This window comes from Peromyscus californicus, unplaced genomic scaffold (genome assembly GCF_007827085.1).
Source record: "Peromyscus californicus insignis strain IS unplaced genomic scaffold, ASM782708v3 Scaffold_19__1_contigs__length_69161282, whole genome shotgun sequence".
NCBI classification, from domain to species: Eukaryota; Metazoa; Chordata; class Mammalia; order Rodentia; family Cricetidae; genus Peromyscus; species Peromyscus californicus.
Window position 1 is genome coordinate 7,075,002 of NW_026294491.1, and position 21,837 is coordinate 7,096,838.

The 21,837-nt window shown below is 46.2% G+C and overlaps 1 protein-coding gene and 1 non-coding gene across 3 annotated transcripts in view; one reads left to right on the plus strand and one right to left on the minus strand.

Annotated features, from left to right (window-relative positions):
• Nucleotides 1-21,837, minus strand: part of Btbd9 (BTB domain containing 9) — a 369,270-nt gene that overhangs the window by 91,097 nt on the left and 256,336 nt on the right. For both annotated transcript variants that reach the window (XM_052744486.1, XM_052744488.1), the window contains exon 8: nucleotides 3,441-3,630. In XM_052744486.1, coding sequence (XP_052600446.1) covers nucleotides 3,441-3,630 — 190 coding nt within the window. The remainder of the gene's footprint in view (nucleotides 1-3,440; nucleotides 3,631-21,837) is intronic.
• On the plus strand, nucleotides 16,803-16,909 carry LOC128115087 (U6 spliceosomal RNA). Its single transcript, XR_008219985.1, has one exon. It is a non-coding gene; the product is annotated as a U6 spliceosomal RNA (small nuclear RNA).

Sequence of the window (21,837 nt, forward strand, 5' to 3'; positions counted from 1 at the left end):
CTGTGTACCATAGGAGGAATAAAGAACATCAACCATTGAGCCCTTTGCCTGAGAAGTCACCAGCTGTAAAGAAATCGGTATTTTCAAAGCTTATGTGATGGGGGGGTGAGTTTCCAGGTTTCCAGCTCTGCAGCCATTGTGCTGGGGAGAATGAATCTCAGCTCTCTTAACACTTGCCCTGTAGGTGTGGATTCCAAATCGCTGGGTAGCTACAGATACAGTGACAAGGAAAGCAAGCTAGTCATCATGAGCAATAGAAGTTGTGGGTCAAATGCTACTGACTAATCAGCCCATTGCCGGTCAATTGTCATCCCCAGGAAAAGGTGCCACTGACCTAGTTTCCCATCAATAAATGTCTACCTGGGCACATCACCTGCTGTAGCTGCAACTTGCCAAGATACCCAGTGCTGTTCACGGGCATCGGTGGCCAGGAAACCTCCCTCCCTTTCCTCTTAATAATGTCACAGAAGAGGCAAATGCAGTTCCTGACAACACAATGTCAGCTTCACCAAGACGTGCCTCTTTGAATGCCTGGCTAGTTATACAGTGCTTCAGCTGAATGGATTTTCTTACTGAAGAAACAACAGTGGGCTTCGGGAAGTTGGAGGCGCCACACTGTGATGAGATATACAATTCTGCCTCAGGTTGTGTGCCTGCTCATCGTCTCTCCTCCGAGTCAGGAAAAAAGAGACTGTTTGGAGGAACCATTCTCATTCCACACTTAGACAAAACCAGGCGGGCCCATTCTATCTGCCCGGAGCCCCAGTCACACAGACTTTGCTTGAGACAGAGTCAGAATTCAAGTCTTTGGTAGAGCTAGAGGCCAAGGTGGCCCTGCCCCAGGACAAACCTTGTTTGCTTGAGCTATCACCCTGGCAACCATCTCCCAGGGGCTCTGCTGAATCTAAAACTGTAAATTTCCTCTTAAACCCGGTTGTAATTCTCAGTCTGTCCACAAAGACTACCTCAGAGGCACATGCAACCCGGCATGAGAAACTGATTTTGAGCCACCTCAGACCCCATGCAGCAAGCGAGGCTGGGAGGGAAGGGACAAGTCAACAACTGGAACAAATAACACGAGTCCTACACCCAGCAGAGGCAGTACCACCCGTGGGCACGTGGTCCTGAGTTCTGTAAGAAAGCAGGAGGAGCAAGCTAGTAAGCAGCACTCCTCCACGGCCTCTTTTCCAGCTCTGCCTCCAGGTTCCTGCCTTGACCTCTTGCCCAGACTCCCCTCAGTGACAGGGTGTGGGCCAGGAGGTTAGAGCTGAAATAAACCCTTCATCCCACAAGCTGCTTTCAGCCGTGGCATTGTATCACACCAACAGAACCCTAACTACGAGAGGGTGTCTCAGGAAGCGCAGAGGATGATGGGAGGATGGCCGGTGTTCCCACAGTGGGTTCAGGAACACTGAGGAGCGTAAGAGGGAAAGAGTGAAGCGAATGGGATGAGTCTGAGCCAAGACTCAGAAGCATAGGAGTACAGGACCTAGAGACTGACGGACGGACAGACAGAGCAGCTTGGGTGCTGAAGACACAAGAGACCAGGCTGTAACAGAGGTCACCAACACTGTTTTCCTCGGGACTCACCACACCTCTTTGGGCAAAGGGAGTCAGGGTTGCTGTGGTGGGGAGGAGAGGGTAAACGGTGGGGCATGTAGAGGAAGAAGTGGCAGACAAAGGTTTCCCGGGTTCCACAGTGGGACAGCGAAGAGGGGCATCTGGGAGCTGTTTAGGAGGCAGCAGCATGGACCCTCAGGACTTCTGGGCAGCAAGGGAGAGATACAAGAGGGGAACAAACTTAGGAAGACCTTGTGGTCCTGGCTTGGTGCCACCAAACCAAGGGTCAATCCTGAGACGAAGTAAGATGACTGGGACGGGAAGGGGAAGAACCACGGAATTCCACTTTAGCTGGCTTGCTGTGAGACACACATGGACAGAGTGAGATGGTGTGGTGGAGGGAAGAGTACCCAGTACTAGATAAGTGAACGGGATTCAGAAGCCATTAAGGAGACTGGACAGAGGTACCAAGTTGCCTGTTTGCTTCAATCTTCATTGGTAAGAAGACTGGTCCTCAAATTAGAAATGGCAGAACAAACATAATAAAGGGAAAATTGAAGTCCCAAACAGGGGAAGTGAGAGAAAGTGTCTAGTCAATTTAAATGATTTCAAGTCTTCTGGCTCAGATGAGTTATACCCCAAGCCTGCTGCAAGAAATTGCAGATGTAATCTCAGAGACACGATTGGTAATCTTCCAGAAATTGTAGGAAGACGGTGCCAGAAGACAAAGGAAAGACAACTGTTAGCAGCACATCTGTGAGGTGGGACAGACTGCAAAGGGAATTACAGACACAGCTTACATCACCCATGACCAAAGTCCTAGGAATGCCTGTTAGGCAGTCCATGAGAACACAGTAGCGAATGCACACAGCTCAGAAAGGAGCACGGCTTGCGAGTTCATCTAGCCCTGTGCTTAGCCCCACCTTATCTATCCCCTCTGATACTTTGCCTATGATGTGGCTCTTGACGAAATGGGGTTAACTGAAATGAAGAAATCTAACAGTCTCAATTCAAGACATCCAGCACTGACTCCTCAGCACGTGTGGGAACCACAGAGCAGCAGTGAGCTGTGGTCATTGTCCTGAGCAAAAACAGGACGGCCTGTGTCTGCTACACTGCCTCCGTCTACTTTCCTCTGCTGGCTCTTCCTCCAGACTAAGACGGAGTAGGGAGGAAGAAGCCAAGTGAAGAAAAGCACCAGGTGGGGGGCAGTCACGACCTGCCAACACCTCTACCCTCGGCAGACTGAGGTAGACAGATACTTATTTTTTCCTATAGGAACCCTTCAAAGGCCTCCTTAGAACCAAGGGAGAGGAGACAGGAGGGGAAAGGATGCTAGGGAGGAGAGAGGAGGGGAGAAGATGGGCGGAGGGGGAAAGCGGACAGATGTAAACCAACAGTATCTACCCTTGAGAACTAACTTTCTGGGAATATCACCAGGCTCAAACTTAAAACCTAATAAAATCCTGTAAGTCAAGCAAAGTGAAAGCTCCTTTCTTAAAACAAAACGGGTCAAGAAGAAACTCAAACACAAGGCCACTAAAAAGACTGTTTAGAACCACGTTTCTTATTTGGGTCTCCAGTTCACATGCAAAGGTGTTTATGGAAGCTGAAAACAGCTTTTTACCCACACCAGCCCCCAACATCACCCCGTAAGTCTCCAGCTGCAGGAGGAGTAAGATCCTCAGAGAGAGGCTTCTCAGTCAGTCCTCTCCTCTCTGCTGACTCCAGGTCTCATTTCAGAACACTCCAAACGGACAGCTGGTATCTCCCTGCCCTGCCTCCAAGATTTATAATAAATAGCAGAATTTCTTCTGTGAAGCTATTGGTGATTATGTGTATCTGTACTCTTTGAACTAACAAATGCAAAGAAATCTTACCGTATTGACCCAATCATGTATGGCTGTGCCAGCTGAACCACAATTGCACCACTTCCCAGCTGGTGACACGTATAGCCAGAATCCCAGTCATAATTCTTAGTGTCCCCGTTCAGCAAGGCATTTCGGCTCCGACTGACTCCTTCGATCACACTGGCACAATCAGCGATTGTTGCAACATTCTCCATGGGAACTGTGAATCCAAAGCATGAGATCCAGCATCAGAATAAGAGAAGCCATGATATCCCTACAGCATGCTCAGAACAAAACTAATTAATTAGCATCTCAGATCAAAATAAAAGGGAAACTAGAACATCTCCATTATCTTCAGATAGGAGTTTCCATGCCAAGTAATCAAACAAACAAAAACTGAACTTGGGGCTGGAATATCCAAACCATATGAAGCAATTAATTCTTAAGTATTTCATTATAAAGAGCATGATAACAGAATGTGGAAATACACTGTAAAACATAACTCAATAAGAAACTTTCATCAGTTCAGATGCATTTTTTAATGCATTTCTGGGAGTTAAATCAAGCCAGTAATGGTCTAATGAGCTACAGCTACATATATGTCGAGTGGAAACGTATGCATCCAGCACACAATCTGTAGAGCGGGAAAGGGGCCCAAGACATGCTATCAGTCCCTCTCCAGAATGCAGTTGCTTCCCCGACCCACTCTGCTGTGTTTGCACTGCGTGGCCAGAAAGGGGCCCTCCTTTGCTCAGGAGCTGCTGGGGCTTGAAAAAACAGCTGTGTTTTGATTCTGAGTCTCTCTATACTTCAAGTCCATATCAACCTGCTCATCTATAAAAGTCAAGGGCTCCCACCAAATTACAGCTGCTCAGTATGTAGAGACTCTTGAAACACTAAGATGGGAATGGTAAAAGACAAAGGCATGAGAAGCCCTGGGGCTGAGGATTCATGTAGGTAATCAAAACCTACAATCCTCTTTAAACATTCAAGTCATCTAACCTAAATCTACTGTTAGCCACTCGGAAAAGACAGACAGTGAGTAACACTGCCACCACTCCCCGTTCTAAAACACTCGGGCTCCTAGTGGTGCAGAGTAAGTAACTTCATGTTGTCCTATAACAGTGAGTTTATTTTCCAAGTGGGACAAGCCTGCACTCCAGTCCCTGACAACGAACTGTCTTGCTCCCTAGACAAGGAAGACCACCCACAGACAAGGACCGCAGCAAGAGTAAAAACACCGTGCAAGGCCCCGTGAGGACGGTTTCGTGGCAGAAAGAGGGCTCGAAAAGAAGCTCCCTATGACTCTTAAAACAGAGGTGAATGCCATCCTTGGAGGGTAAAGCCTGCTGCCTCTGTCTCCCAGGAAAAGGAGCCTTCTGGGATTTGAAAGGCAGGGTTTAGGAAGCAGAAGACCAGGAGCTTTGGGAAGTAGCCTGGCGGAAATACACAGCCCCGGCCGGCCCTCAGGCACATTATCATACACTCAAGTTCTGCAGTCCATCAGCCAGGTGCCTCTGCTGATGAAACCGTCCAGAGGTCCCAGTACAACGACAGCAGCTCTTAAAATGCTTTTCCTAAAGGGGCACATCCCTTTACTCACCTTTCACTGTCCACTGCAAGTTACATGGCCTTACTTAACTTGGGATTAAAGGAGGGCACAAAGTCACCTTGTCCTATGTGCAATCTATGGACATTATAAAATGTAATCTCCTCCCCAGGGACATTTAGACTGTTAACATTTTCTTTCCTTGCCATGACAAAGAGAAGTGTCTTCTAAGTTTCTAGGTAAGAGTTTTTTTTTTTTTTTAAAGAAACATGTAAATATATGTACGTACGCATGTACAGACATATACAGAGACAGAAATACACTCATGGGTATGGTGGGATATGATGCTATGGATGTATGGCCTCCAGCTTCCATAGATCTTACAAATTAGTCATCAAATTACTTGTAAAGTTTACACTCTCCACTCACTGCTCCATTTCCTCAGCCACTCAGGAAGTCAACCAAACCAGCAGGGAGTGATTGGTGTATCAGTATGGGTTCTGTCTCTCACCTTGTCAAATGAACTTTATTTTCCCTTTTCTCCTATAAAATTACCCTCAATCTTTCTTCTGTAAATTGCCCATTTTCATCTTTTTTCTCCTTTTCCTATACATATTTCTTCTGTTTTCATCTGCGCCTATGCACATCTGCCCACTTTCGCAGGATTTTCACAGAGCCAACACTGAAGGTCTACTCTTTGTTCCCGGCTTCACTGAGCTCTTCTCTCCATTATTTCCTCCCTTCTCTTGTGCTAACCGGGTTATTAGAGGACAGATTCCAAAGTCTGGTGATGCTCTAATTCCTGATGAGTGTACCCATCCTTCCACTCTCCAAACCTTCGATGTGTAGTGCTCAGAGGACTTTCCTACACAGGAATGTTTGAATTTTTTCACACATTTTTAACACCATTTATAAAAATCAAAGATGGTGGGGTTGGGGATTTAGCTCAGTGGTAGAGCGCTTGCCTAGCAAGCACAAGGCCCTGGGTTTGGTCCTCAGCTCCAGGGTGCGGGGGGGGGGGGGGGGGGGGGGGGGGGGGGGGGGGAGACCAAATCAAAGATGGTGAGTCTCTGCCCTCCCACCCCGAGCCAATCGTTATTTCAAATGCTGACATGCTTGGGAGACAACTCGGTTTTCCTAGTTGTCTTTGCAGACTCCAGAGTGCAATAATTCCCACATACGCTGTAAGTGACTGCCTCAGCACTTTGCCCCTAGATGATGTGACTCGATCAGCCATGGACACCAGGGACTGTCACAGGCTACAGCTAACCTGGCCTTGTGTTCACTGGGAAGCCAGGCCAGGCCAGACAATGACAGTTAGGCCTTTTAGAAGAAGCCAATCACAGAACACATGTGCACACACCAAGGTAACCACTACACCGTGTCATCTAATCATGCTCACGCTTCTTTTCAAGAGAGCCGTTCTTAGAACTCTAAAGCTACTTGGAAGCCAACTCCATCTCCTGCCTCTTAGAGCAAACACTGCCCCTCTTCATTTCCATTCCTTCTTCTTGGTTTGGATCAATGCAAAAAGCAACTGATGCCATCAAGTGGGACGGGGAGGACGGATGTGGGTCCAGAAACCATGGGTGATGGCCTCCTGTAAACCATTGTCATCTGATGGTAATCACTTCAGCCCTGTCCCAGTCCTTAATATCCAAGGCAGTAGGTAAGTCTGGCTAATCTGCCCTGAGGTGTAGTAGGTGAGTTTCCTAAGGGCAGGGGGCTCTTGTTTCTTTTCCCACTGCTCTATGAGGCTGTGGCACCACATCTTGTAAGCACAGTTCCTCCTCCAAAGGCACACAAATCTGAAGTTACGGATGAAAGCGGACAAACACCACTGTTTTGGGGGAAATTTCCTTAGGAAAGTAAGGCACGATCAATCTCTGGGTCCTGACCTAGACAGGGAAGGGCCAGCGGCCTTGGCAGCAGAACTGCTACATAAGCACATGGCCCTTCTGTCCTCATAACGTCTTTCATCAAAATCTGATCTATGAACAAAGTCTGGCCACCCACAGTAGAGTAAAATACTTTGGACAAGAAACCATTTTGGAGTGGAAAAAGGAAGGTGGCTTTAAAAGACATAAAAGATCTTTCGCTGGGCAATGGTGGCGCACGCCTTTAATCCCAGCACTCGGGAGGCAGAGGCAGGAGGATCTTTGTGAGTTCGAGGCCAGCCTGGGCTACCAAGTGAGTTCCAGGAAAGGTGCAAAGCTACACAGAGAAACCCTGTCTTGAAAAACCAAAAGAAAAAAAAAAAAAACCAGATCTTTCATCTGTTATTCCCCCCAGGGAATTATTTTTATTGTTTTAAAATTTTTAATACAATATATTGTATATATACAATATTGGCCTTATTCTTTCTCCTCTCCCAAGTTAATCATATAGGAGCTGTGACAGGAGATGTTTGTCCCAAATGTCACTACTACCTATACCAACTAGAGGCTATTTCCTTCCTTACAGCAAGAAACACTTGGATTATTAGTTCTTCTAGAAATGCAAGCCTCATGGTGCCTACCTGGCCTGCCTAATACATAGGAGTCAAAATACCTTCTGCGGTCTTTGTGCTGGGAAGAATCAGCGTCCCTACCTGGCTGCAGCACAGGGACAGTGTGCAGCTGCTCTCCCTAGAGGAACGGGCCCACTCCCCATTTAGAACATTCATTACTGTCTTTCATATGAGCCTGATACATTTATTAAAAACACCATCTGGACGGGACTCAGCTTTGTGCTGTATTTCCAGGCTTCCAGTCTCCTGCCTGGTCCCACTGGAATTTCTGCCCCACTCTGTGTCACTTTGTTTACAAACCCATGCTGCCAGAACCCAGCGGCTTGCACCCATCTCTTCCTGGGTTGCCGCTGCCATCCCCAGCTCCACTCCTGCCACCACAGCCTGGGCTAGGAGCAGGAAACGGGAACTGCTTGCGGAGAAATTACTTTTCCCCTCCATGCACACAGCAATTCTGCTCAGACAAATGTAATTTGTTGCTTCTGAATGCAAAAGTTGCATGTTAACAAAGTGTATACATTTTGCAAGTGTATGAAGGACGCAGTGCCTGGGCTGGGGGGAGAGGTAGGAAAAGCCATCTGAGAACATTTCATAGCTCCCTACTCTTATGTAGTGCCAGCGGTGACCAACAGCCTGCCAGTAAACTTAACTCAGGAGTGATAAATTTTTTAAATGGCGAGTGTCAGTTCACTAGGACGTGACTTGAAGGGACACCTGTACCAGCTATATTTAAAATAAGAATGACAACCTGCTACCTGCTATTTGACTGTGTCTAGAGAGCATCTACAGACATGGGAGAAACTTTAATTAAAAAAAAAAAGGTTTTTTAAAAATGTATTTCATGTATATGAGTACTTTGCATATATATTTGCACACCAGAAGAGGCCATCAGATCCCATTATAGACAGTTATGAGCTTCCATGTGGGTGCTGAGAATTGAACTAAGGACCTCTGGAAGAGCAGCCATTGCCCTTAACCAATGAGACATCTCTCCAGCCCTGAGAAAAGTCTTCTTGAAGTAGATTTTTTTTCCAAATGAAACAACACTTGGCTCCTACAGTAGACTGTTCTCTTCAGACCCCGTGCTTGTGGCGGGCTTTATCTTCTGTCTTCCTGGCTGTCAGATACAAAGTTGATTTCTAACACCACCCCCCCCCCCCCCATTCCCCAAATAAGTGCTTAATGGACTCACAATACATTTTTCTGAGAAGATTTTCTAAGTAGAGTGCCAAGATTTAGACACAAAGTATTTCCTGATTAAAAAGATAAGGAAGGCTATTTTTAGCTTAAGGGCTTACCTACACATCTCCCCAGTTTCACTGCTGGTGGATTTGAAGGAGGCTAATGACCCCAGGGCCCATCCCCAGGCCTGCACATAACTTGCTGCTGATTAGACAAGCTTCTAAGCCAACTGGAACCCAACCTTCTGCTGCATTCTTCTAAAGGAAAAAGTACCCACAGCTGTTTTGTAGGAACAGCTGTAAACGAACAATAGCTAATTAGAGAACAAGGCCATCTTTCTTGAGAACTATCAAAACACTGCACAAATGTATTTCTCAAAGCAGGCACCCACCGAGGTACATTGATTCCTGGTTTTATATATCAGAAGAGAAATCACTATTAACTACGTGTTACATCACATCTGAGGAAAAAGTCATTACAAGTGGCATGTGATCATCTGCCAAAGCTTCTCCCAGGTTCCTCCGGGAGAAGAACTCCCCAAACCCCCTCCCCACAACCCAGAAAGGCCCAGGCAGTACCACTGACTCCCAGGCCCTGCAGAGGACCTCAGGGAGAAAGGAGACCACAGCCCGCCCTGGCCTACAGCCCTGTGTTCTGCTTTCTTCTTGCTTTTCCTCTTGTAGGTGAGTGTCAATCCGCACATTCTGATCACTCCTGTGCCAGTTCCCACTGTCACACTGCCACACGCCCCAGAACTGTACTTTACGTCAACACATCTGTCCACACCACACTCTCCACACTGTACTTTCACAATCAAGCTGGGCTCCATCTTGGCCAGCAACGAGAGGAGCAAGCTTTCCAACCTTCAAATGTGCTTCCCGTCCCATCCCTCAAACCTGCCAGCTCTATGAAGTTCTAGCTCTGAATACTGCCGAGTAAGTCGGTCACTTTCTGAAAGATGAGAACTTAGACAAGGATACCCTTGGAAACTGAAGAGGGATGGACTAAGGACAGCAAACCTTAAATATGTAAGCTGACAGGGATTAGTGAATTCACTCTCCTCACACCGGGGTCTTTGAATCTAGCCAGACTGTCGACTCTCTTCTGTGGTTTGGAAATCCCAAGTTTAAATGCTGGAGGTTTTAGCTGATAAATTTTCCAAACCTTCAAGAATCAAGCATGCGATATTCAGCAGCAGTGACCACAACAGTGTATCAAAGCAGGAGTCACTCTGGAGGTGAGCCTTGAAATCTTAGACCAAGGCATTTCCAGCTGCAAGAAGAGACAACCAGGCATCCAGCCTGTGTCTGAACACAGGCAATGTCTCATTGCAATGACACAATCTGCCAGAGAAAGAGACTCTGCACTGAGAAGTTATTCATACTACTCTCCTGGAAAAACACCCAGCACACAGCAGTCACTGAACCTGCTTCTGCAAGTTCGGGAAAACCTTAAAGGAAAGGCATCTTGCTATGAGTGTATTGGAAGATTTTTATAGGGATTATGTTTCCTTATGTCTTGAAGGATGTTAAAACCAAAGAATGTCCTTGCTCCACGGTACTGTATTAGGCCACTTGTCAGATCACAACAATTTTGTGACCTCAGAGTAGAGATGCCCTTTCAGGGATGGAAAGTAGCTTTTCACCCTGTCCAGAGAATAAGACTGTACAAAAAGCTGTGAAAAGTCCCACAAGTGTGGATGCTTAGTCCTTTTGTCAGGAAGCTACTGTTATTTTTAGCTAACCCTTTAATAAACTGGTAGCTTTTCTTTGTTTAAGCTGGAGGCTGCATCTGGTTCTAAATTCCACAAGCTAAAGTCAGAATGGTTCTCCGATCACAAATAGCCCTTGAGTTTTAAACGTGAATGTTTCTTTAAAGAGCATCAATAACTATAAAATTTAAGTTTCCATTAAAAGTGGTAGCAATGGTGAAGTTTTCAAACATCACACAGGCTCCTGACATTCCAGGGAAGTCTCCTGGATCTGTGTAAGGATGCTGCTCAAACTTCACACCATCTCCTGCCACAACCCCTCGGGACATAAAGAGAGGTCGACAGTAACAGTGGGTTCTCACAGGCCATGGCGTCCAGTTGGCCCCAGGCTGACTAGCAGAGAGGGATCTCAGCACAGCACAACTGGCCTGAGGAGCAAATGTAGGGTAACGGTGGGAGAGGCTTCTGACCCTAGGCTGAAAACTGGGCTCTTTCACCAAGCCCAGGGAACAGCCAAGGGAAGAGCTCGTCTCTCAAACCTCTTAGTTTTCGGCTCAGGCACCATCAGGGCCATGGCAAGCTGAGGTGATGAGGTGATGATGCCCTGGGCAGGGAGCTCACAGGGACTCTGCGGAATGTGGCCACCCAGTTTCAAGGCTGATTGGAGCCTGGAGTGTGCTGGGACAGCTGCACTAACACTGCAGAAGTGTTACAGTTACCAGAAAATGCCACCAGGAAAGCGCAGCTCATATGACCTTCTGGGGGCCAAGGTTAATCTACAGCGAGGAAGCAAACGATGCTATGGCTCTTGGTTGATTTACAGAGGATGATTTTTAAAAGACTCATTTAAAAGAAAATAAAAAGAAGCCTTTCACTGCTCTTCCTAGTTACCTCAGTGATCTGCAGTTGTGCTCTGGAGCACACAACAGACACGGCATTCTAAAACAACATTCTTAACTACTTTCCCATCCGTTAGGAAGTTCATGTGCTACATTCTAGCCCTGCTGCTCTCCTGTCACCATACTTCCGGCCTGAGGGAGAAATGCCCCCACTTTCCATCTTCTGCTCTAGAGTCACTACAAAAGGCAAGACTGGAAAGCAGGGACTCCAAAACTAACCCTGACAGTGAGACCAAAAGCAATCTTAAGGAAGTCATTTCCCACTTCCGACTCAGTTTTCTGCTGTGTGCTAAAGAGAGCTTCCCTTCTTTTCCCCACCTCCTGTGACACGAGCCGCTCTCAGTCAGGGGAGTTTTACACAGCATTTGAGTTTTAGACAAAGGAGCCGTGGATGTGGTCCTTCTGCAGCCACCAAGAGCCAGGTCTCCCCCACGGAATGGTAAGTGGGCCTGCCATTTCAGGTCTGAGAGTCACACAAGGAGATTTGTGTGCTCGTGAGCCACCTTGTGATTGTACAAGGATGGGGGTAAAGGAAGGAGGAGCCAATAACAATTCTACTGACCTGCAAAAAACTATTAGCACCTGCTAGTGTAATATGCAGCTGGCAGTTTCAGAATAACCGAGAAAGCAGTTCCTTCTGGTCGATATTTGCTGGGGACAGCAATTTCTGACCTACTGAATCAGATCAAGATCATCTGAGTCATTAGAGCAAAGAAACCTTTGTGCTAACGGTCCAGGGCCAAGCAGCCTCCTTGGTTAAACAAAAGCTTCTGCCCACAGCTCCTTCCAGGCCAGTTCCGCCGGAAGGTTGCAAGGGCTATCATAGTGCAAGGAGAAAATCAAAACTCATTAAAAAAAGTCACAGCTGTAAGTGGGCTTACAATTTATCAGCACGACCACGAGTGAAAAATGCCAGGTGGCTGTCCCACTCTTAGGAGAAGACAGGAGGGAGAAGAGAGGAGGAGAGGGAGAGGAAAGGAAAGGTCCCCTGCAGTATTTAGATGGTCTTCAAATGTTCATCATTTCCTTGGGGTGTGCTCGTTGCCAAGTTGACAGATGTTGCAGGAAACCTGTACTGTTCTGAAGAAAGGCTAACCTTTCAAAAGTGGAAGGAGGCGGGAGGAGGCCCACAGCTCAGTGAAGAGATGACATTAAACTGGACAGTAAAGCACCCTTGGCGTGCTGGATCTGAAAGGTGGTGTGATAACCCACCACAGAGGACTGCCTGGGAGACAGCTCATCTTACTAGGGCTTTCCTTGCTCAGGGTGTAAACTGGTTTTTAAACTAAATATTAGAATGATCAAGGTATGTGGTGATAGTGTGTTCCCCAATATATTGTGTACCTTAATAAACTTATCTGGGGTCAGAGAACAGAACATCCACTAGAGGCCAGAAAATGGTGACACACACACCTTTAATCCTAGCATTCCGGAGGCAGAGATCTATCCAGATTTCTGAGTTCAAAGCCACACTGGAAACAGCCAGGCATAGCGACACAGGCCTTTAATCCCAGGAAGTGATGGCAGGAAGCAGAAAGGTATATAAGGCGTGAGGACCAGGAACTAGAGGCTTTTTAGTCTGGTTAAGCTTTTAGGCTTTTGAGCAGTAGTTCAGCTGAGATCCATTTGGATGAGAACACAGAGGCTTCCAGTTTGAGGAAACAAGATCAGCTGAGGAATTGGCGAGGTGAGGTTAGCTGTGGCTGGTTCTGTTTCTCTGATCTTTCAGTGTTCACCCCAATATTTGGCTCCGGGTTTGTTTTTATTAAGACAATTCGTGCTACAAAGGTACTCCAAAGGTTTCTTATTATGGTTTCAAACCATCAAGAGTCTAAGTGATAAGTAGCCCAATATTCCCCTGGGGAGTCGTGGATAGTCTCTATGTAACTCTCTCCCAAGCAGTTACCCACTTGATTTCCCATTCATTCCTCCTTGTTGCACTTAATATACACATACACCCCCCTCCTCTCTCTCTCTCTCTCTCTCTCTCTCTCTCTCTCTCTCTCTCTCTCTCTCTCTCTCACACACGCACACGCGCATGGGGGGCAGGTTTTTCCGAGCAGACTTCAGATCTGGGTGTAAACTTGCATGGCTCTTCTGCAGGCTAGATCCTGGACATTCCATTAAGAAAGCCACACAGTAGAGGGCCAAGCAGGCCGAGTACTAATTGATGGTATAAAGTGAGCTCTGCAAAGCCTAGCCTATTCCAACAACGCAGCAAGCAAGCAGTGACCACGTGGTACAACTGGCTGACCACAGGGCTTCTGTCCTTCTCCTGAGGAAGATGCACCTCTTCTTCATCTCTACGCTATAGTTCTTGCCTTCCCAGCTCTAAACCTCCTGCTGAAAATCCCCATGTTCTTGATCATCAATGTGACCGTACATCATTTTTCCTGTGCTCTAGTTTCCTCCAATGTTTTGTCGGCTTTGTTGAGGGTGACTCACCCAATGTCTTCTCGTGGAAGGCAGGCAGATTAACTAATCTATCCATTTAGAGATTAACAGTAATGGGACACAAGGAAAATTATACCTTCAGCCTGAAAAACCTGCAATTGGGAAACCACTTTAGAGAAGAACACCTCCATTTATATCAATTATCTTGTTTATCAAAGACAACGAACTGCCGGCTGGTGGCAGAGAGGTTCAGGATGTGCAGTGGGGAAGGATAACCGGGCTCACAGACCCGGAGGCTGATAGCCATTTCCCACTTCACTTGGGGAGGTGATGCTAACGGTGTCTGTTGTGTAACTTCCCTCACATTAACTTGGAAATGTCAAAAGCAGGCAGTTAATTGTTTATTATACAAAATGTCACAAATGTAAAACACTCAGATATAAAATTATTATAACTGATCTTCCACAGAAATCCTGCCTTTCTCTTTTACAGCTTGTTTGTCAGTCTGGAGCTCAGTTTAATTGCCATTCTGTAGGCTGTGCATGCCAGACAGTTTCTGTCTGAAGAATAATATTCTCTGCATTCGCTGTGTCTTCAGCCAGTTGAAAAATAAAAATAACATGATATGAAAATTACTGTTATGGTTTAAAGCAATACGTCCTCAGAAGAATGGGGGACGTCAGAACAGCAATGTCATGAATCCTGATTGTGTTCTAGCTGAGACGGAGTCCAGAGACTAACGATGCAATGCTGACTGAAGTAGCTTCAATCAACCAGACTGGGCATACACTGCCCAGCTCTCTCAGCTGCTCTGTGTAGAGACTGAGGTCATGAGCTGGGCGCTGGTGAAGCCACCTGCCTTCAGGAGCTAAGTCTCAGTATCTGGCAAATGTTCAGTGCCCAAACCCTCTTCCTGGGCTGCCCATTATTCCAATCTTGCCAAAGTCACCCTCTGGTAATCTTGTTATTTTCAAGCTCAAATTACTCAGTTTCCTTCAGGAGTGATAAAAAAAAAAAAATCAGAAATACAGGAGTAGGGAAGAATCCAGAAAGGATGTAGAAGGAGTAAAGCCCAGAAGCATGTTTCTATGAAGGACTGGCCAGGGAACTGGCCGGTTCCTCCCTGTCCTATTAGACACAATGTATATATCACAATTTTTGTGGCTAAGAAGACTGGATGACAATAGACACCAACTCACTATGCAGCTGCTGACAGCTGTCAGTGGCACTGAAGAAACACACACTATTACACCATTCTGTGCCCATGGTCGCTTAACTTCCATCAGGACCATCAGGGTCTCAGAGGCATGTTAATTCCTACCTAGTCAAGTGCTGCTAAGAAACCTGCAGGAAGGCAGCTCAGCAAACCAAGTTCACAGCTGGAATGCTGAAGACACCTAGGTTAAGAGTTAGAAAATGTGCATTTTATTGTCCAGACAAAGCAAAGAGGAGGAAGCAACTTGAGGCTTTTTTGTTTGTTTTATGTTTTGAGACAGGGTTTCTCTGTGTTGCCCTGCTGTTCTGGATCTCGCTCTGTAGACCAGAGCGAGATCTGTCTCCGCCTGTCTCTGCCTCCCTAGTGCTGGGAGTAAAGGTGCGTGTGTGCCACCATGACCTGGCTAGCTATTCAAGGCATTTTAATATAACTTTGCTTTCCAATCAGCCTAGAGATGGTCAAGAATAAGTCCATTTTACTTAAGCAAACAGATATAAAAATTCTAAAATAAATATTAGTCAGGTGAGTCAATATTGTTTTGAAAACTTACATGTTGAGGCAACATGTGTCCAAGAAACACAAGTGTAAGCATCATCAGGATGTCTCTCCTTCAGCAGGTGAAAGGTGAGAAAGTCTGTCTGTGATTTTTTTTAATGATTTTGAGCAAAGAAGTGGTCCAGACAGATTACCTTGGCTGCAGACATAACAGTGAGATGGCCTAGAGGGGTCAGGGGCCACTGCTGAGTGGACAGACACAGGGATGATGAGGAGAACAGCAGTGGCTGGCACTAGGGTGGGGGCAGCAGCAGTAATGAGAAACTGACTAGAAATAAGGTATCAATTTCAACCAAAACGATGCCACACTGCTGTACGGCCGGCACGGGTGCAAAGCCACATTTGACGTACTGGTGGTGGGAATATGAACTGGCATGGGCAGGCAGCAAGGTCATCAGGAAGCATGGGGCAAGGTGAGTCTGTGATGCTTTCTACGTAAGGACCTCCCTCTTGTACACGGTCCCCCAGAGGAGGGAGGCTGGGGACACAAAGGGCCCTCTGGAGTGCATCAAAGAGGGGAGGACAACCGCACTGACCTGCAGGACTCTCAGGAGGTGACAAGATGCTAAAGTGCAGCTGTCCAGCACCCGGGGATATAGACATTCACTAACACAAGACCACAGCCATGAGAATCCCAAGACACAGTGACGTACAGACCTTAGCATAGGGGATGAGAGAAGCAAAAACTAGATGACTCACAGCAGAGAACAGCTCTGAAAATCAAAACATCCCCCCAACCATTAGCCTTATTCTGTAAAAAAAAAAAGCACATGTTAAGGAAATAACTAAACACCTAGCGCTGTTATACAGAGAAGGGGTCAAGAGCAGGGCTCAAAGAGGAACTGTCAAAGAGAAGGCCTTGCACGGCCCAGGAGCACATGTTATCATCTGAGGTCTGCAATTAACACAACTCTGTACTTTGGATTTATTTAGAAGCCAAACAAGCCTCCCCAAGCTCCAGGAGAAGTCCCCCTTTGTTCTGGATCAGAAAGGCTTAGGGAGAGCATCTTTTTATGACTTCACTGACGCAGTCAGTTCTCATTAGTCACAGATTCACCAAACTCAACATAGTCTGTCTTCCTTGTTACAGAAAAATTCAAAGGCAGAGTGGGAACGGGATTTGGTTGAGCTGGTCCTCAGAATGAAATATGTCATTTTGTCTGTCCATTTGTCCATCCATCCTTCTTCCCCTCCTTCCTTTCTGTCTCTTTGTCAAGAATCCAGGCACTACTAGAGCAGGCCACACCTCTCCCCTTCCCCCACTGGTTCCTCCTATTGAAAACAATGTGAAGAAATTATAGTTACAAATGAAAATAGGTAGTCTAAGAGGAACATTCCGGATCTCTGAATGTCAAACAAAGAAACTTACTTAATACAGTGCTTGCACCAGCAGTACATGTACTAAAACTGGAACAATACACAGATTGATTAGCACGGCTCTGCACATGGATGACATGCAAATTCATGAAGCATTCCATATTTTTTCTATACAAGTTACATTTGGTTTTAATTTTTTTTTTTACTAATTATTGTATGTAAATAAAAGATTATTAAAAAAAAAAAAAGAAACCAGAGAAACTTAATATAGACTAGGAGAAAGAGAGGTAGGGAAGACTTCTCTAGAGAAGGGACAGTAGATAGAAACTTCATGTTAATGAGAGACTGCCTGAGTGAAGAAGGGCAAGGCAGTGAGGTGAGGGTATGAAGAAAGGGTATAAAGAAGTACCCCTGGAAGAGCGGCAAGAGGAAAGGTCTTGTGGTCTCTGCATGAGAAGAAGTCCTGCCAGGCCTGAGCCTAGAAAGCCAGGCAAGGACCTGTACCAGATGGGGCCAATATGCTGGCACCAGAAAGTGAGGACCATGGTGAGGACGCTAAACTTCACCCCACGGGCAACAGAAAGCCATAATTTGAGTCAAAATGCCTTCTGAGAGGCCAACTCTGAGATGGACTGGAGAGGACATGGGGAGGCCAGACAGTTGACACTACGGCAGAGAGGAGGTGGCGTCTCGCCTTTTGGTGGCAGCAGCAGTGACAAGAGGCAGACTTGTTATTTTGAATACAGTATCAATATGAACGTTGCTCCTTTAGTAGAGAACATCTCTGATCGTGTGTATTTTATTGTTTCTACGGTTCACTGAGGTGTTACTGAAAGATACCTCCTCTTTTCTGTAACAGGCAGCTACTGAACATGAATTCATCAGAGCAACACTGGGAACATGAAGATGCGCCCAGGGTGATTGATTCAAGTCAGAAGGAAGGAAATGGGGTTTCAAGCTTTTCTAACTATCACTTGCCACCAAAACCCATCACTATAGCCAAGCAGCACCCCTCGGTCAGGGCTGTGGTTAGGGGACAGGCATTTGACCTCTCTGCACTGTGGGACCCACAGCAGAAATAACACTTCTGAATGAAAATCTCAATCAATTCATATTCGCTATTTTACAGATTCATTTCTGGAAGATGCCAATGTGAACATTCTAACACCTTCTGCGTTTTTACATCTCACTTGAGTCCCTCACTTTTACACTCTGCTTTATTACCATTTTAGTTGATTTCATCACAGCTTCATGGAAAACAACTTCGCTGACGACCATTTCCTGTCATTATGGGGGCAGAACTGCAGTCATGGCCCGCTTGAGCACTAGGTAGTTTTTATGATAATTTTACCACAGGTAATGTTGTGATTTTTAAGTACATTCTCTCTTGTAGCACTGTACCGATTCCTGTCCTTAGAAAGATAAGTATCTAATGCAGCTATAAAAGAAACATACCCATCTTCACAATATTAATGAGCCAATAAATTCAAAAAGATTGCTGTGTCCCTGCCTGGTTCACCTAACAGGCTCCCATTTTCATACCACTGCCTCATTTTCCACAAATCAGTGACCCACCCTCACCCTGTGGCACAGCATTATGAAGCAGCAAGGACCCAGTGGTGTGGAGACCCCTCCCCAACATTTACTGCAGCAAGCAATTGCTTCCACAGCCTCCAAATCCTAAAGTTTCCTGTGACCCAAAAAAGCATAGCCTGCCTCATGTTAGTAACTGTGTGACGCCTGGTTCCCAAAGGCTCCGGGAATCTTTTCTTCCCAATCCTCCCTCCCATTTACAACATGTTCCCTAACAGACAGTAGACAGCACAGGCACACACTGAACACGCACAGTTTAATGGGCTCTGAAATATGCAGCAGCCTGTGAGATCAGCACAATCAAGCTAGGAAAACTCCGTGCTGGCCCTATCCGCTGTCTTTCTTCACCCAGCCTCATACTGTCGAGACTCAGCCGCAGACTCAATCACACAGTAGCTGCTCTGTTCTATTTCACAGCCTCCAACCAGGTTCTTCAGTACTCGGTTCATTCTGCAGGATTATCAGGTGAGTCACCACACTGCAGGCCAGCATTTTCCTTCACCCACAAAAAGGACAATTCTCAACTGAACAGACCATATAGTTAAGAGCTCTGGGCCACTGGCCCTGTCTGCCACTCAGCCATGTCTCTCTTTTAAAGAGGGCAACATGGAAATAGTTTCGTTTGGGGCTGGGAGATGATTCAGTTGGTAAAATGCTTCAGACACAAACACGAGGAGCTCAGCACAATCTCCAGCATCCATGAAAAAGCTAGGTGTGGTGACCTGCTAGGGTAGAAAGAGGTGGATCCCTGGAGCTCACTGGGTAGCTAAGCAGGCTAAACTGATGAGCTCAAGGTTCAGTGAGAGATCCTATCTCAAAAAATAAGATAACAGAAGCTATCACAGATATGCACATTGACATACGGCCTCCACATGCACACATACACAGCTGCACAGCATCACTCCCAATACAAACCCATGCACAAACACACACACAAAGAAACATTAATGCCCCCCCCATTTCTATAAAAAGGTTTCACATATTCGCTGAAAACATGTAAAAAAGAAAAAAATACTTTAAAAACTACTTCTGAATCTACCATCTAGGAAATGTATCCACATCTCCAACTCTTCAGTTTGGTCTTCGTTATATACTACCATAGCTTAAACTTGCACTCCAGAATTCATATGCCCCAGAATTCAGATGCTGAAGCTCTCACACAGGACCTTTATCACACCTGACCAGTATCCTTATAAAAAAGGAAAAGACACCACAGAAGCGGCCAGACAGATGAAAGGCCAAGAAAGGACACTGGGAAAGATGGCCACCTCCATGCCAAGAAGAGGGTTGTTCAAAGAAAGTGAGTTTGCTGACACTATGATCTGAGCTTCCAACCTTCAGAACCGTGAGAAACTGTGGTTCTGTCCTGCAGACCACCCTCCTGCTCTAGGGTATTTCTATAGCTGTCTTAACAAATGAATAGGGTACTACTGTAACTGACCTGACCGTGTTGTTTTGGGGGAGGATTATGGAGTTGTTTAGAACTTAGGGCTGGAAAAGCCATTGAGTCCTCAGAGCTTACTGAGCTGTTGTGGGACCTGGAAGATCCTGCTGAGGGCAGTGCAGACGATGGAGGCCTGGATTGTGCGGTTTCAGAGGGAAGTCTGATAGCCTTAAAGACTTGAACAGGACTCTTGGGTACTTTGAATTAAGAATCCACGGTTCTAGCCGGGCAGTGGTGGTGCATGCCTTTGATCCCAGCACTCAGGAGGCAGAGTCAGGTGGATTTCTGTGAGTTCGAGGCCAGCCTGATCTACAGAGTGAGATCCAGGCACCAAAACTACACAGAGAAACTCTGTCTCGAAAAACAAAACAAAACAAAACAACAAAAAAGAATCCACTGTTCTGGTCAGTTGGAGCTGAAGAATTGGCAGTGATTAAGAAACCAGAACCGTGTTGCGGTACACATGCCTTTAATCCCAGTCCTTGGGAGGCAGAGGCAGGTGGATCTCTGTGAGTCTGAGGCCAACCTGGTCTTCAAAGTGAGTTCCAGCACAGCCAGGGCTTTTACACAGAGAAACCCTGCCTTGAAAAACCAAAAACCAGATAGAGCTGAGAAATTAGCAGTGATTAGCAAGAGACTAGCATTATTAAGAACTGTATAATATCTGGGAATATATATTTCTCTTCAGGGTCAGCACACAGAAGCTGTGATCGAGAGAGGGCTGAAGCCACATCTCATTTGGCAGCCAAACTTGGTAATGGGTAAGAGTCACCCCGATGGTCCTAGTTTGGAAGGCATGAAGGGGTCAAAGAGAGTAGCTGAGGTTTGGGACTAGGAGAGGGTAGCAAGAGGCCTTTGGTGAAGGTATGGCCTCAGCTTAGTAGACATCCCAGGATTGAAGGGATTCATGGAAAGCAGTTGAGGCTTGGCATCATGTAGTAGGGTCACAGTCCCTGAAGAGAGCCAGGAGAGACTATTAATAAAGGTACTGCCCAAGTGCAGCAGAAGACCCCAACATTTTGGAGGTATCAGTACCATGGGACAACTATCAAGGACAGTAGCAGCTGTGGGTATAGCCAGCCTGAGCCTAGGAGTCCAGCTGTGTGTTCCATGAGTGTCAGAACTGGAGAAATGGAGCTGTCCCAAGGTCTTTTGGAGCCTAGAGGCTCATGAGTGGCTCCCAGATGTCAAATACTGAACTTGTTATGCTATTGAACTTTGGTTTGCATTGATATATAACGGTGTCCTGGTTCTTCCCTCTATATTTAACTTGTGTTTTGATTTTACAGGAGCTCATGGTTAAGAGACTTTAGGATTTTACAGAGATTTTGATATTTTGGAGAGACACTGGGTATTTTAGAAAGACAACTTTTACCATGTTTGAATTTTTAAAGACTGTGGGGCTTTTAAAAGTTGGAATATTTTATATTGTAATATTAATATAATATCCTGGGGGCAACAAGAAAGGAAGGATTATAGCTTAATAAGTGATGTGTCTGTGTGTCAAGTTGACAAGGGGTCAATTTTGCTGGCTAGTTTTTATGTTAACTTGATACAAGGTCATGTCTTCTTAGAAAAAGGAATCTTAATTGAGAATATACCTCCATAGGATTGGCCTGTAGGGCATTTTCTTGACTAATGATTGATGTGGGAGGATTCAGTTCACTGTGGGCAGTGCCATCTCTGGCCAGGTGATCCTGGTTGGAATAAGAGGGCAGTGGTGGCGCACACCTCTAATTCCAGCACTTGGGAGGTAGAGACAGGCAGATCTCTGTGTGTCTAAGGCCAGCCTGGTCTACAGAGTGAGTTCCAGGACAGGCTCTGAAGCTACACAGAGAAATCCTGTCTTGAAAAACAAAACAAAATGAGGGAGGAGGAAGGGAGAGAGGGAGAGAGGGAGAGAGGGAGGGAGGGAGGGAGGGAGGGAGGGAGGGAGAGAGAGAGAAACAAGAAAGAGAGAGAGAGAGGGGGAGGGAGGGAGGGAGGGAGGGAGGAAGGGAGGAAGGGAGGGAGGGAGGGAGGGAGGAAGGAAGGAAGGAAGGAAGGGAGGAAGGGAGG